This window comes from Hippoglossus hippoglossus, chromosome 16 (assembly GCF_009819705.1).
Source record: "Hippoglossus hippoglossus isolate fHipHip1 chromosome 16, fHipHip1.pri, whole genome shotgun sequence".
Lineage (NCBI taxonomy): Eukaryota > Metazoa > Chordata > Actinopteri > Pleuronectiformes > Pleuronectidae > Hippoglossus > Hippoglossus hippoglossus.
The window spans coordinates 23,371,776-23,387,809 of record NC_047166.1 but is presented as its reverse complement, the minus strand read 5'-3'; the positions used below and the strand labels follow the sequence as shown (position 1 = coordinate 23,387,809).

General features: G+C 41.3%; 1 protein-coding gene across 4 annotated transcripts in view; it reads left to right on the top strand.

The window, feature by feature from the left end:
* Nucleotides 1-1,078: 1,078 nt before the first annotated feature.
* Nucleotides 1,079-16,034, top strand: part of plecb (plectin b) — a 130,545-nt gene continuing 115,589 nt past the window's right edge. For all 4 annotated transcript variants that reach the window (XM_034611699.1, XM_034611698.1, XM_034611697.1 and 1 more), the window contains exons 1-2: nt 1,079-1,338; nt 3,937-4,136. In XM_034611699.1, the coding sequence (XP_034467590.1) occupies nt 3,941-4,136 (196 nt within the window). In that variant the 5' untranslated portion in view covers nt 1,079-1,338; nt 3,937-3,940. The remainder of the gene's footprint in view (nt 1,339-3,936; nt 4,137-16,034) is intronic.

The window sequence follows — 16,034 nt, the reverse complement described above, 5'->3', positions numbered from 1 at the left end:
GAATGAACTAATTAGAATGTGGTGGTCAAAGGTCACTGTGACCTCTCAAAACAGACAGTTTTGCATCATGGATGTAATATCTCAGGAGCACCTTTCTTTCAAAATTAGCACCCATTCACTTGGACTCACAGACTAACTGATTCGATTTTGGTGGTCAAAGGTCAACGGTCAAGGTCACAGTTGTCTCACCAAACATGTTTTTGGCCTCTTTAATGGGATATCTCAAGACCGCAGTGACCATATATGAATCCAGTAAACAAATTTAAGGTGACGTAAACTGCACTGTTTGGCAGAGGCATACAAACACAGTGCGGTAGTTCCTATTGTTTTATCATAGTTGTTTTTTCACTGCTTTTGTGTTAAGCTCTTTGTGTTGCATTTTACACTGGTGACGTCCTTTATACTTCTTTACTATCATTATTATTAATATTTTTGCTATAAAGGGTTTTATTTTTATTATGAGCAAACTGTTGGCTTACGTTTTGCTATCTTGCTAGCTGTCTTTTTCTGCCAATTCAAATTTGAAAAACTATTGTTGCTCTCCAAACATCCTTTTTGTACACACTTTGAAGAATTGCGGTATATAGACAATAATTAAAGTATGATCATGATATTTGTGTGAAAAGTGGACATTTTGACGGAACAACTTTCTGTCTCCACATAAATCCAATCATCATAAACACAATCATCATCGTTGCAGCCTAAATCTTTACACTTCCTTGTACTCTCCCCTCTGCAGCGTCCTGCAGGCTCCACCGTGCTCAGCCCGGGACAAGCAGGAGGACTAATCGAACATGAGCAGTGAGTCATGCAGCTTTTCACCGCAGCACCAGACCCTGCTGGTGGAGAGGCGCAGGTAATTGCTCTCGATCGGTTCCGTCAGCGTCTCCACAGCAGGTGGAGGACGCGTTCCTCCCGTCTCCTCTGCGACCATGGAGGTAAGGAGCGGCATGTCGCAGCCCCGGGGTGTCAGCTAACACAAGCATGAGGGATAGAGTTCAAGAGTCCTGTGAATTCAGAGGTGTCGCCATGACGCTGGAGGGGAAAGAGCGAGCAGGTCGAGCAGAGAAACATCAGATGACTGCGGACCAAGCGCCGCGGGTCTCCTGCGCGGTCCTGCCTCCTGTCAGAGGAGTGGCTGCTTCTTCATTATAACCGGCACACACGTGCTATTCGCTGTCACACACACACACACGCACACAGACACACACGCTGCCTTACGTTGACTCTTATTTGTCTTGGTTGGCTGCAACCTGGAAGACGCAGAGTGGAGCAGCGGTTCATGAATTTATGGCAGTTTGACAGGCTTTTTACGCACCGATCCGACGCAGCAGTAAGGTAAGACTGTGTGTGTGTGCGTTCGCGCGTGTGTGTGAGCGCGTTTGTGTGTTTGTTTGTCTCTGGCCTTACCGTTCAAGAAATACAGGTACTTGATAAAGATTAACTCAGTGAGTCATCCTATGAGTTTGTGTCGTGTTCCTCAGGGATCAGTTTGTTGCAGGAGTCTAAGGTTGTCTTGAAATGACACATTCTTTGGAGTCTTGAAGAAAAATATGCCAATTGCACCAAATTGACCCTGGCCTCAGGGACCAATCAGATTACAGCTCCACCCCCCCCTTTTTTTTCCATTTACACCCAAAAAAAATCATACTGTCAGTATGAACTTGAGGACCTGCAGTTTGACTAATATTGAGATCTCTTTCACAGTACAAGATTTATGAGGCAATTACAAGATCTACTTTCATTATTACCCGGCACTGGCCATTCATTTGTGTGTGTCACGGCTGTGTGGTCTGTAATCTATTATATCCATACCTCAAGCTGGTGGGACATTTCTCACTGAATAGGATCACGTGCCATGACATCACTGTAATTGTACACGTTATTTAATGCTGAAGCACGTTAAAGACTTCTAATATTATGCAGTAGCCTATTGTTTACGTTTTGCATTTAAAGGGAGTCAATGGTAATTAAGGCTCCAGACAAGAAACAATAATGTGGTGACATGGGAAAATTAGCATTAATTAATTAAAGCAGCGCTGTTCGTATATTATATTGTCGTCCATCTGTGTCTGCCTGTTCTGTGATGACATCATGATCTCAACGTTCGCCCAACCGGCCACAACATTTGCATGTGCACAGCTAACTTCACAAAGCACTGAACTTTGAACTGTGGTGACAACATTGGAGCATACGACATGGTTGTTTCATGTACATGATACAACCACCAGCATGCGTCCAACAAAGCTCGCTGAGCAGAGGATTAACCCTTTCATTAGGTGTGTCACAGTCATAAAATACTTACAGAGATATGTCCTTACCCAGGTCATTCAGCTCTCATTAATATTCATGTTAACAGAAAGTAAAGAGATTTGCGTCATGACTCGAAGTGAAGGGCAGTGTCTGATCAGCCAGTCTCTCAGGAAGCACCACTTCACTGTTCTTTACCAGACACACAGTGTTTATGAGTGCTGCTGATAGTGACTCATTCAACCACTGTGTGTTGCCGGAGCACAGGCTCATTAGTGGAGGTTGTGTTTTCACTGGACCAGCCACTAAGGTGTGTATCTTACCTTGCGTTGTGTTTGGCCTTGCCTCAACACACACCTTTAAATGCTATGATTACATCTGCAACTGTTGGGTTTTAATTGCAAACATATTAAATATTGATGGGGAATAGAGAAAGTATGATATGATGTGGAGTGAGTTGTATTATTTTTCACTCTGTAATGCTGCACATGACTGGTAAATATTTAACCTCAAGGCGAAAGTCAGAGATTGACCAAATACTCAAAACAAAATCCACACTGAGTGATTTAGCAGATATAGTTTTTCTTGTTGAGGGGAGATCTGCATAGTTTACCAAAGATTGGTTTTGCCCAATGATAATCATAATACAGAATACTGCTTGTCATATTACAAACACATATTATTTTCTTTGAATGATTATATGTTTGGAGTCTGTATAGCTGCTGCAAAATGTTTCTTTCAGTGTATAGCTTAGTTAGGAATGTTTCTTCATCTCGCTATTTTGCATGAGCAGGTTAAGGTCCATTCAGTTCTGTCCTTGTGGTCATGGAGACCAGTAGATGCCTACTGATCCGATCTTTAAAAGTCCTCACAAAGTGTGTCTGAGCCCTGCATTTTGCATGTTATGGCACTCTCTAACACCAAGCCCTTTTTTAAGTTTTATCTTGCTGTGCGGGTAGTGTTAGTTAAACATTAGAGGAGTGAGGTCACAGGACATGAAAGAAGAAGCTGACACAGGAACAGCTGAGCTGAATCTGCTTGGTTCACTAACCCATAAGTATGTCGTTAAAGGGATAGTTCACCGAAAAATTAAAATGCACTCATCATCTTCTCACAAAACACTTCTGGAGTCTCAGAAGTAAACTTAGCTGTAGCAGCCGAATCCGAAACCTAGACTTCAGACGTAATAAAACAACAGAAAAACATAACGTGCCTCCATACTGCTGGTGTGGTGTCGGCAAGCCCCGACATTTATATTCGACAACTATCCCTTTAATACCTCAGATCTCGGTTATTAGATTTAATAGGTTAATGATTTGCGTGATTTGTGGGTGGAGTTTTTAAAGTTGTTGGATTTTTGTGTACTTTAAGAAGCAACTTGTACACAATGATGGCAGAGTTTTCCCTTCTGTACCTTCCAATATCATAACCAGGACTATAAGTGTGTTGCTGCTCTTTTTCTTAGTGTTTTTAAACTAACATGGGCTTTTTCAGTAGTTTAATAATGCACATGTATTTTATCTTTTACAAAGAACATGCTCTACAATAGCATCAATGACAATCATTGTTACCCAGAAGCTGGCTGGCTATGAACAAGTATTTGTTAAGTCAGGAATCATTACTTCTGTAAAGTGTTGAGAGTTCTCTGGTTATCAAACACTCTGCCCTTTAATCAGTCCGGTACAGGTAGATGATGGCGACCCATAAAGATAGACGCAGGGATCAAACCCCACTGGAGGAAAACTACGGGGAGAGGAGCAGCGTCGCCCCCTGTCCTGGAGACACCCTGCCCTGGAACCTGTCCAAACACCAGAGGGTCAAACGCTCTAAGTCGGCCTCAGGGGACGTCCTGGATCCAGCAGAGAGGGCTGTGATTCGCATTGCAGGTAGGATAAATATACTTGTTTTAGCCGTATCTAAAATCGACTAATATTTGACCCCCAGTGGTTGAAGGTGTCACTGGTTGTGTTTAGTACAACTTGACCTCCCTGTCTAGGCTAGAAAACACGTATTGTAAGTGTTAGTACAAAAGTATGAGGGACACAAAATGAAAGTAGAAATGAATAAATAAATGCAGGAATAAATAATTAAATACACGAATAAATGGATAATAAATGGAGCGGCGCCTGCGAGCTAGCTCAGGCAGCCAACTCGAGTTGCGCTGCTCCAATCATGTGACATACAGCATGTGACATACCTCACTCTCCACAGTCATCTATAATACACACCCACCTTATTAGGCGGTCTGTTTAAGCAGAGAAATCACTCCCATCACTCTCTTTGCTTGAAATGAAAAAGGCTTTATGTCACCAAAATATATTTATTTTTTCATTTTTTCTGTATACATTTTTTTATTTATTTATTTCTACTTATGTCATTTTGTGCCTCCATACAAAAGAGGCAGTGGTCGAGGCTATATGATGTTGGGACTGTAGCTGGCGAGCTAAATGCTAGCATGGTGGGAACAAGCTAGTATCAGTCACAAATCTCTGTCCTGTTAGCTCGCACCTTACAAGTTGTCCTCAGACTTGTACATCTTGAGTAGTTCCTGAAGAAGGAAAAAGAAAATCTCTATGAGCTGCTAACTGTCATGTAGCAAGCTCATTAGTGTAGTTATAAAAAAGAAAATTGGTTCACATTGTGTCCTGAAGAAAGACATTTGCAAAGATGAATCTTCTGTCAGATTAATTGTTTATTTGTGTTGCAGTGACGGAGGTTAGGATGAAATAAATGGTTCTCCCTGACTATCCGTCACTATCCAAATTTAGCACTTTAAGGTGGACTACAGTCAACTCCACAAATTTGCATGTAAAAGTTTGACCCAATGTGTAACATTTACTTCGACACCATGAGCACCTTTACTGATCGCAGTGATTCCATTAAAATGATTGTTTGCGAAACAACATTGCATCGTTTTTAACCGATGGGCGATGCGTTCTCCCACTACCTAGAATTGAAGCCAAATAACTCCAAAACGAGTGCTGCCATCTTGCACATTCAGAGCCAGAGTCTGCGCCGCAGTAGCAATCAGGTGATAGAACTGCAGTAGCGAGATCCCGCCGATACACATGTTTGACCAATCGTTAGTCAGTGTCAATCATGATGTATTACCTCGTTTTTATAGCATCAAATAACGAGCCTATTTAAAACCAAACTTACTGGAAATATGTGGGATCAGTGTGATAAGAACAACCTAAAATGACAAGTACTTTGACTTTTTAGTTTGGCTTATCTCACATTATTAAATATAGAGGAGGCAGGATTTACGACCTATGCTGCAGCCAGCCACCAGGTGGCAACCAAGACACTTTGGCATCACTCAAGGGGGGGCAGCCATGTTGTACATCTATATATTCAGTCTATGGTTCTGGGGTGACCAGGCCTAACGGACATTTAAACATCTCTGTGGTCACAGCTGCAACAGACATGAGCCTTTAAACCAAAAGAGGTCAGTGAAAAATTGCTTGTCAACTCAGGGTTCATCTTAAAAGAGCGATTATAACCCACAGGGACAGCTGAGAAATGTGAGCAATAATGTCGAGTGGTTTATAGATCGTGTTTGCACACCAGTGGGTGTTAAGTGGGGTGTGGTGTTGTGAACGGTTCATTCCTTTGAAATAAGAACCTTCATCAGCAGAGAGGGAAACAAATATTTCATAATGGCAACTCATCAATGAAAAGCCATTGCAAATACATTTACTAGTTATGTCGGGGCCATTGTTATGTTAGGGGGTTGTTCTTGTTTGCCTTCTGGGTAGAACTCAGCAGACTACATGACTTCAGTTGGTATTTAAGATACTGACATCTGAGCAGGTCACACATCTGTATTAGTACATTTGTGTTTTAGGTGGGTGTTTTGAAATGGCAACAAGAAGTTCCTGTGTTTTGTGGAGTTAGATATTATAAAATCATGTAAATGAGATGTGTGATAGTGGGATGGGTTGAGAACAGGATTAATGTTAAAGGTATGGTGGGATGCTCCTCTCTGCTTTAGTCCTACTATGCACTTTAAACTGCCTTGACCTGCACTGTGCAGCTTTAAAGGTCAGGTCACTGAGGAACAATTAACCTTGTAAGTGATACTGTAGATGGGAAAATAGGAAACTAAGAGTATTGTTTTGTACATACATGCGTAAGGTACTTCTTTCTACGTTGGAGACTGATTGGTTTTGCCATCTGTACAGGATATATACATAAAGACAAGGACAGCAGCAGAAACTGTTTTCCAAGTGCGAGGTGTGGTTTCTTTTTCTGGAACAATAGGCTGGGATCCTGTTCAATTCCACTGCAGGGATGCTGGAAGCACATTATTTATTTACACTATGGGTGCTCAGGGCCATCTCTGTGATGTGCTGATTGCCTGATGCCAAGTGTTAGATGCTTTTACACAGTTTAGAATCCAGGGAAGGCTTCATGTAAAAGTGAATTATCTTTACCTCTATTACATGATGACTTGTTACTAATTTGATATCTTGATTCCCCTTTGAGGGGCATAAAGCGTATGACATGTTAACCTGTGTCTGTGTAATGACAAAGTGAATTAAAATACGCCATTACAGTTCAATGCAGTGGAGCCCAACTCTGTGTGCTGGTGTTATGATCCAATATTGGATTATAACACATATATTAGTTTCAGTAACGGTGGTTATGAATAGAGAAACCACATTTCATCTATTTGAAAAATGTGTTTTATTATGAGGTCATTTGAAAAATGTGTTTCATTATGAGGTCATTTGAAAAATGTGTTGCCATTACTGATTCAACAGTGTAATGGCAGGAGACTGGCAGGGAAAATTATGATTCATATGACAGATAGTAAAACATTTATTTGTATGACTTCTTTGTCATTGTTGCACTGAAATAAGATGTACAGTTCTCCCACCGTAATGTTGTAATGTGCTAATTTTCATGGTGCCAATTTCTGCACAGCCAGTCTTTGATCATGTTTGTTTTGGAACGCCGTGCTCCTGCCGGGCTAAGAGGAAGTCTGGATAACTTTAGCACCTACAATAGGCCTGTGTCCACATCCTCTATTTCTCGTCCTCTATCCTGCAGAAGGCCATGTCAGGCTGCGTCAGCACCGATGGCTGAGGCTGAGCTTTTGTTGTCGGCTCTGCTGACTGACTAACTGTCTGACTGTATATGATGAGCATGGGCTCGAGGGTTACACAGCGTTTGTGAGCCACCCACCATGTGGTTGAGGCAGCTCTCTGGTCCTCTGGTTGTGTCCAAGAGTGGTTTATTGAGCATTCACATGCTCCTCAGAAGGTGCCATTTCCAGAGTTGTGAAATCGTAGTTCCAACTCCTGTATATCTGTCGAACTGAATGCAAAATGCCTCCTGCATTTCAACCATCTGAGGGCGGTTCCTTTGATTGCAATTAACTGTTCTAGTCTCTGTTGTAAGATGTGATAATCGAAAGTGTCAAAAGATCTAACAAGTGCAAAAATACTTCATGGAAAGTAATGTACATCCACAGGATGAAGTAAAACAGCAGTTTAAGATAGTAGCAGTTGTTGTATGATGGCAGTATTTACAGTAAAAAAATAAAATTTAATTACAACCAAAAGTGACAGGTGCATGTTCGTATTGAAAAAGGAGTTCAGGTAGATTCAGTAAGAGTTAATTGGAGGTAGGAGGTGGGTTGGCTTGGGATGGGGGGGGTGATGAGAGGTGAGTGGGTTCAGTGGGTGGGGGTGTGAGGGATGGTACAGTTCTTGTTATCTGTAGGTGGAGGGGTGCAGGTTCTATTGGTGTAGTTTAGTGATTTAGTGGTTGATGGTGGTTGTGGGGGGTGGGGGAATGGTACAGTCCATGGGGGCGAGGGGAGAGAGTTCAGCCTCCTGACAGCCGGGTGGATGAAGCTGTTCTGCAGTCTGGTGGAGCCAGAGGCTCCGGAATGGTTTCCCAGACGGAAGGAGACTGATAGGGGGGGAGTTGGGTCACACACAATGCAGGTGGCTTTGTGATTGTAAATACATCCCTACAAGTTGGCATTTGCTCAAAGCATCACTCAGTCTTAAAGCAGCTCAACAGAGCCAAGCTGTGGACTGTTAGTCTCATTTAGCTTATTGTGGCAGCTGGGACAAAGTGTAAAGTAGCAATTGACTTGCTAAGCAGAAAGTTGTTACTGGGAAAACATTAGAATCTTGAAGTTCTTATTTAGCTTTAATGAAGCCTCACAGAGTCGCTATGGCTGCAGCTTCATAGACTAATCCCATTCGTTTTTTTAAGAAACGGCTAAAATGCAGCAAAACTGTTCAAGATATTTGCCAATATAACTCTGTGAGTCTGTGACCTGACAGAGGTGTGTGCTGTGTGTGTGTCTCGACTTGAACACGTCAGGTGTTCTTTTTTGTTTCTTGTCAGCTAGTGTCTCTGATACATGACGACTCCTCTCAACTTTACAGATGTTTGAATTAGTTATTAATATACATCTATCTTTCTAATGATCTTTAACAGGCAGTAAGACACTGTTCTAATCACCTGTGGGAACAGGCTGTTCAAATGAGATTGAGAGCTTCATTAAGACTTGATGTTAAACGAGGGCCTTAGTTAAATACCACTGGATGTATTATCCCTCGAACTGTGACAGTAGCAGGTGAGTAGACACTGGAACTAACAAGAGAAGCTCTCAGATCATCCTATCCACCAACCTTAATAGAAAGTCTATCCTGAAACATATTTAGGCAATAAAGATGGTATATAATAGTCCTCTTGGATGCTGGATCCAGTGGATTCAGTCAAAGCTCTCCAGTAGGTCAGCTGTCTGACCAGCAATACAGAGGATATACTGGCCACTGTATGGCTGTGAGGTCGGAACAGGTCAGAGGTCATCCCTGATCCTGGTCAGAGGAATGTGAAGTGTCCTCAGTGCTCTCATGAGACCAGTTCTCACGTACTTACTGCATGTTCTGCAACATAACTCATTATGAGATCGGACGCTCCACCCTGCCCCCTTGTGGTTGACTATTCACCTTCACTTTAGGGACACAGCATAATGAAAGATCTCTGCAAATATTTCCCAGAAACCTATCTGAGTAAGCTGTGACATTATAACAATGTGATAATCACACTTTGTCAAGCTACAGTTGACACAATGTAGTGACTGAAAGTTTGGGCATAATACACACAAATGTATTAAAAAACACTTTACAAGACTGTATTTCAAAGTGAAACTGCACTTAAATGTGTTTTTGGAGCTGTAGGATAAACTAAATTATATGACTGCTGTTCTATGAAATACATCAATGCTGGTTTTAAGGTCTACTTTATTACCTAATTCATTAAAAACAATCTACATATATGGGTTGAACAAAGCCACCCAGTGTTTCAAACCGTCCAGGACCTTTCAGGTTCAATGCCTCCGGAGAGTCTCCATTTAGTTTGTCTCTACGTCATGATATTTAGATATATTTGAAAAGACAAGCACCCTCAGCCAGCAGCGACTGCTTGTGAGTGGGAATCTGGAAACCTGCACTCATTTTTAAATCTTTGCTGCAAGTAAATCCATAAAGCACCTCACTGTTTACCTTTCAGAGACGTCCCTTCCTCTCCTGTCCATCGGCTGCCTCACACTCACACACTGTTTGAACTGCTGGCTTAGACAGGCGCCTGTGGCAGAGGTTTGAGAGGTTCGATGCTGCATCATAAGACAGATGCCAGATATGTTTCCTCTTATATTTCAGAATGTAAGAAAATGTAGAAAACCAGGAGAAGATTATAAATGAAATGTTCAGCAAACACTTTGTATCCAGTGCTCTAAAAACGGATTTGACGTTGGACGTTGACAAGACCTTTGAAATCGTTCACCTGGCCGGTGTTTACCTGCCCTGGTTGTCAATAATTGTTTTGATATCCTTGTGAGCTCAGTCTACGCCTATAGGAATGCAATTTGTTTTTCATGCACATTACAGAAAAAAGGTCCACACTGTGAGCAACGACACACTTGTTGCATGGAACGATAATCACACTCTAACATGATTGAAAAAAGAAACAAAATAAAATATATAAAAAAAAACCAATTTCAACAGTTTTGTAACAAAACATTAAGGGTCAAGTTACGTGAATTTCCTAAGTTGAAGACTGTTTTTTTAAATCCAGGGCTACCCAGCAGAATAAATATGAATTTTAAATACTTGGTAAGAAATATAGTCCAAATGAAAATATCTATGATAAAGTTAGAAATAAATGTTATTATTTAATAGTTTTGAAATAATTTGTTTTATTTTTTAGTAGCTCTAACATCCAACTTTTACTGAACTGAACTAAACTGTTTAGTTTAAAAAAAATCCAGATAAAAAAAGCTCTAAGTCAATAATTTTTAATACACACACACACACACACACACACACACACACACACACACACACACACACACACACACACACACACACACACACACACACACACACACACACACACACACACACACGTGTAGCTGCACACTGAATGAGAAATTTGAGTCACACATTGTCTTCAGAGCTGTGAACTGACCAGAGAAAAGGTTCCTCTTTGGAGGTGTTAATCTCCAGCCAGAGGAGCACACTTCAACATGTACTCCAGGCACTTCACACACTTCACAGTGCACAGACACAGGATGGTCTTTTGTCATTGGACAGCTTTCATAATGGTGGAATAAAGACATTTTCATGGAGACATTGGAGCTGAATTCACTGGCATTTTATTAAATTATACCTCACAGTTTTGGATTGTTGTTCTGATTCACTATTGAAAGCCTCTCTGTATTCCTAATCCTATTCATCAAGTTTGAAGACAGGGTTTGTGTGTGATTTCTCTACAAATTCTTACCTCCACCTATTCTTGAATCTCTGCTGCAGTCTCAGAAGCATCATAGCAGCTTATTGAATGTCATCTCTTCATGGATCAAGCTCCATGTTGATAATTGAACACAGCCATCAGCGCTCCTGCAGACAGCAGTAACCCACTTGCCCAGCAGGTGGCACCTTTTATGAGAAGTGCTGGTGTGCTGGAAGTGTTCATGGTGGAGAGTCATCACAGCTTTTGGAAAATCTGTCTCATTTATCCACACACGTCTCAAATGGCATCGACTACATAGTGTATTCCTTGTGCCACTTGCGTTTCAGTGCTTGGCCCTATTTCAGCAGACAATCATTTTTACGCTCATTGAGGCAGTGCCTCGGACAGAACATCTTTATTTCCAGATGTGACCTTTATGCCCTTGCCCATTACACGGTGCGCCAGGGAGTGAATGCTGAACCCTCGACATCAGTTTGAAATTCTGTAAATGAGCTACGACGACACGTGTGGTGTGAGTGTGGGCAGATACATATACCTTTTATATACAGTCTATGATACACACAAGCAGCAGCAGAGTAACTGCATCACAGACGGTTGTGTTGTGGAACTCCAGAGGAGGGAGCCAGGTTTGTGTTTTTATGCTTGTCTCTCACTCATGATTTTACTATTATTTCAGCAACATTGCACAGTGATTGCAATATACTGCAACACCAGTCAGTCGGCACCAGCCCTGGCTTATTGACAGAAAGAATGTATCAAGCTCCTAAAATAAAGATGACACACTGGCAGTGAAAGTTTCTTTTTGGAATTAATAAACATTGCATGCAACAGATGCAGAATGTCGACAGGAGAAGATCACACACTGCCTGCTTGTCTTATGTGAATAGTGGTTGTGTACACATTGTGTTCTTTCACTTGGGCCTTTACTGTACGTGTGCTTTAGAGGAGGGGTCCCTGGACTTTATGCACTATTCCATTGCAGTGCTCATACTGCTCATAGTCTTTCTGCGCCTGACAACGACACAGAATAAATCTGTTTGGGATGATGGAGTGTACAAGATGGAAATAGAATGAATAAAGACTTTCATTTCTCAACTGACAAAATAGTTTCCGTTCCATCAAAATCCAGACGAGGGAGAGACCTGGTGAAATTAGTCTCCCACCATAGCAGCCGTCACAGTATTGTCATTGTCAGTCTAGCTGTTGGCCAGTGTGTGTTTGTGTTTGTGCACACATGGTTTTGTTTGTTTCCTCCTTGGTCTTTTCCATCAGCAGTGAGCTGTGCTTCAGTAATCCCCCTGACACTTGAATATAAAGGATCTGCTGTGATTTGTGAGAACTGGCGTCACATTGTCGCTACAGAGTGGTGTGAAAAAGATTCATAATCTTAAAGATGAAGCGTCGCCTCTCTCGTGAGTTGGCCTCTGCCGGTATATCAAACAGAAGGGTGGTGCTGTGGCGTGTCTCCTGGCCGGCTGAATAGCTTCTTTAACCAGTGGGGATTGCAATAAATGAGAAACATTTTGCGATTGTACCTGTTTTATAGATTTAAAATGCTATAAAGTGTTTTAATATCCAGAAAAAAAATGTAGATTCATGCTTTACAACCTTAACATTTTATAATTATAATGGAAAACGTAGAATTACATCGTCCGAATAAATTGATGATCCTCATATTCTGGTCTAGCAAGACTGTTTGAACATTAACTTTACCCTAGTTGTTTATACCAACATTATTTTGTGTGTGGAATTCAGAGGACGTCTTTAATTTCACAGCTTTGTTTTTTCTGTAATCGCGTTGGACCATCATTTATACTCGAGAGTGCACATACATGCATGTTGAGGAGTTCACACTGTTGGCCTTCCAATGTGGAAAGTGTGTGTGTGTGTGTGTGTGTGTGTGTGTGTGTGTGTGTGTGTGTGTGTGTGTGTGTGTGTGTGTGTGTGTGTGTGTGTGTGTGTGTGTGTGTGTGTGTGTGTGTGTGTGTGTGTGTGTGTGTGTGTGTGTGTGTGTGTGTGTGTGTGCTGAAGAATATGTGCAGGACTCCTGAGCCACTACATGAACCTGTCGAGTTTTTTAAAATAAATTCTGGAAAAGCTCCATATACACACATACACACTCACAATTTCACATACTGCTTTTCCGTCTGTCCTCAGCTTTTACCTGAGTCACACTCATCATGAGTTCACGAGGCTTTTTAAAGTCACAGCTTCACAAAATAAACAGATGTCATGAAGCCAGATAAGGTCGTCCAGCTGTTTGGGAATGGAACCCCTTTAAAGTACAGAACCCTTTAAAGTATCTCGTGATTGTCACTACTATGTGTGTGTCTGTGTGTGTGTGTGTGTGTGTGTGTGTGATTGTGGTTTCAGGTATCAGTGAGTGTTAATAGTGGTAAAGGTGCTAAACGTTAAGTCTTAAACATCTCCACTTAGCTTCCACTTAGTTTCCATGTATTAGCCAGCAGTAGAACACTGATGTCACAGTGCTATTTAAGTTGGACACTGGCCTCTCTCTAGTTCTGTGCAGTTTAATCTGTCAGGATCTAGAGTCAACATGCTGATGTCATTCTTCTGCTGTGCTGCTCCCTCTTTCAGGGACAGCGTCAGCAGTGAGTTAAACGCTGCCTCAAGAGGAGGTCATGGTCACTGCATATTTATCCATCTATGTTCTCTTGGCTTTTAAAGGTCCAGTGTGTACGATTTAGCTAAAGGGATCTATTGGCAGAAGTTGAATATAAAATGATGATGTTTTCACTAGTGTGTTTCATCTAAATTGTACAAATTGTTTTTTTCTTTACCCTAGAATTGGCCCTTTCTATTTAAATACCTTATATTTATATACATTCGGTAGCGGGTCCTCTCTGTGGAGGCCGCCATGTTTTTCAACAGTAGTTCCAACTGGACAAGCTAAACACCTTTTGAGTTGTTTTTGACAACACAAGGCTACCACAGGTTCTTTCATGTTTGGAAGAGGGGGTCAGGTGAGGGATATTCAGCTGCAACATGCAACTTTACCACTAGATGTCACTAAATTCTACACACTGAACCTTTAAAGCACATTTGCTGCCCAGTGGCTCTTTGTGTAGGATAATCTGGCCTTTTGACAAACCCTTGTCTACATTGTTTTTTGCAGGACATACTGTGTGCACATTTCAATACTGAATAATGTCATTTCATTACATGTTTCCATGTTTAACAATTCATATTTAAAGAATCCTTAATTACTTCCCTTCCTCTCAGTTTTCAGATGATCTCATTATTCAGCATGTCATTATGTATAGTAACTAGAATAAAATGGATATGGCTAACTTTGATTGGAAAGTTTGAGGAAGGATATAAATTACAACTGTGTCTTTACTACATTATTAGTAAAACATGCTAGACATACAGTGTGTAACGCTAGGAGTAAAATTTCCTGAGTATAAAGATATCGACACACACACACACACACATGTAGCAGCAGAGAGTTTGGAGTGGACTTATCGTGTTTCCTCTCAGGAAAGTGCCCTGGCTGATGTCAGTTTGGCCTCTGCCAAAGAAACGTATGACAGGCTCAGCTGAAGGGATTTTCCTTTTCCTACATCACATCTCCATTATTGTGCCATAACCGACTCGTGTGTGCACCAGCATCATAAATAGTGCAGCGTTTATGAGACATGTTGTCAAAGAGCTCCTGAAGATGTTTGTAAATTCCAACCTGGCTTGATCTATTGATAGCAGGATGCAGTATCCCTGTGTGACAACATAAAGTTATCAGTCGTTTTTTCATTCAACAAACTTGTGCTGGTATTAGTCAAAGTAGCTTGTGTGAATCTATCATAATTTGGCACCACAATGCAGCAATTGCATTAAATCAAAATGACCGATGATGTCTTGGCACATGTGGCTGACACTTACTCAAATGTTTCTAACTGCTGTCATCAGCTGTCAGGTCTTGGAATATTCAGTGGCCAACACTTGATGTTCCCGGTCGATGACAAGGGCATATCTACACTGCAACCTCCTTTGAATATAGTTATTGTGCTGCAGACATCAACTTTACCAGTAAACTGGCTGAAAACACAACGGCCACCAGCTGGAGTGTGTTTCCCGCAGCACAAACAGGGAGGACCGGTTCTCTGTTATGAGATTACGTCCTCTAGCAACTGGCAGCTTCCTTTTCGAATGTGATTACATGAAGACATAGAACAGTGACTAATAAAGCTTCAATATCTTTGAAATAATAAAGAAAAACAGAGTATTCAGGAGTTGTGGGGTTTCTGCAGCTTCTGTTTTAAGAAGCATGATGTGGTGGGGGGTGAAAAACTTGTTCACATGACAGGATAGCCTACAGTGGGCATTTTCAGGAGTCTGTGCGAATGCATTAATAAAATATGGGCACGCTTACGAGCATGAAAATGTTACTAACATTTTTAAGTTGTAACTGATGTCAGATGGAATCATAGAAATTTCCCATCAGTGCCATGTGGATTGGCATCTTTCACCTTTAGATAACTCACACCGCTCATGGGCCGCTCAAGCTGCATGGCTTTGCACTGTGGGAGGAAGCCGGAGTATCCAGATGAAACACATGCAGTCTATCAGTACACAAAGTTAGCTCTGCAAGTAGTGAGAAATGAACTGTGCAAGTACAAAAACATCAGTGTCAACAAGTCAAAGCAAACAAGTGTTCCCCTAAAGCCCACTTCACTTCTTGATATTTGTGAGCAGTATGCTGTTTATTCAGACATTAGATATGTATAAAGGAAAAAAATTCAAAAAATATTTTTGGGTGAAGACAGCGGATATTCAGGCCAAGAAGTTGAGAAGCGACATCTGCAAACAGATTTGACAGCCGATGCATTTCAGTTGGAGACTGAAACAGACTTGGCACATACATGGATTGAACTCTGGACACTGAAGCAAAAAGGTCTGTCAAAACGACAATATTATCGTTTATTTCCACTAAAATTGTTGTCGTGATAGACCTAGTTGTAGCTGTTATCAGCACTTTCATGTCA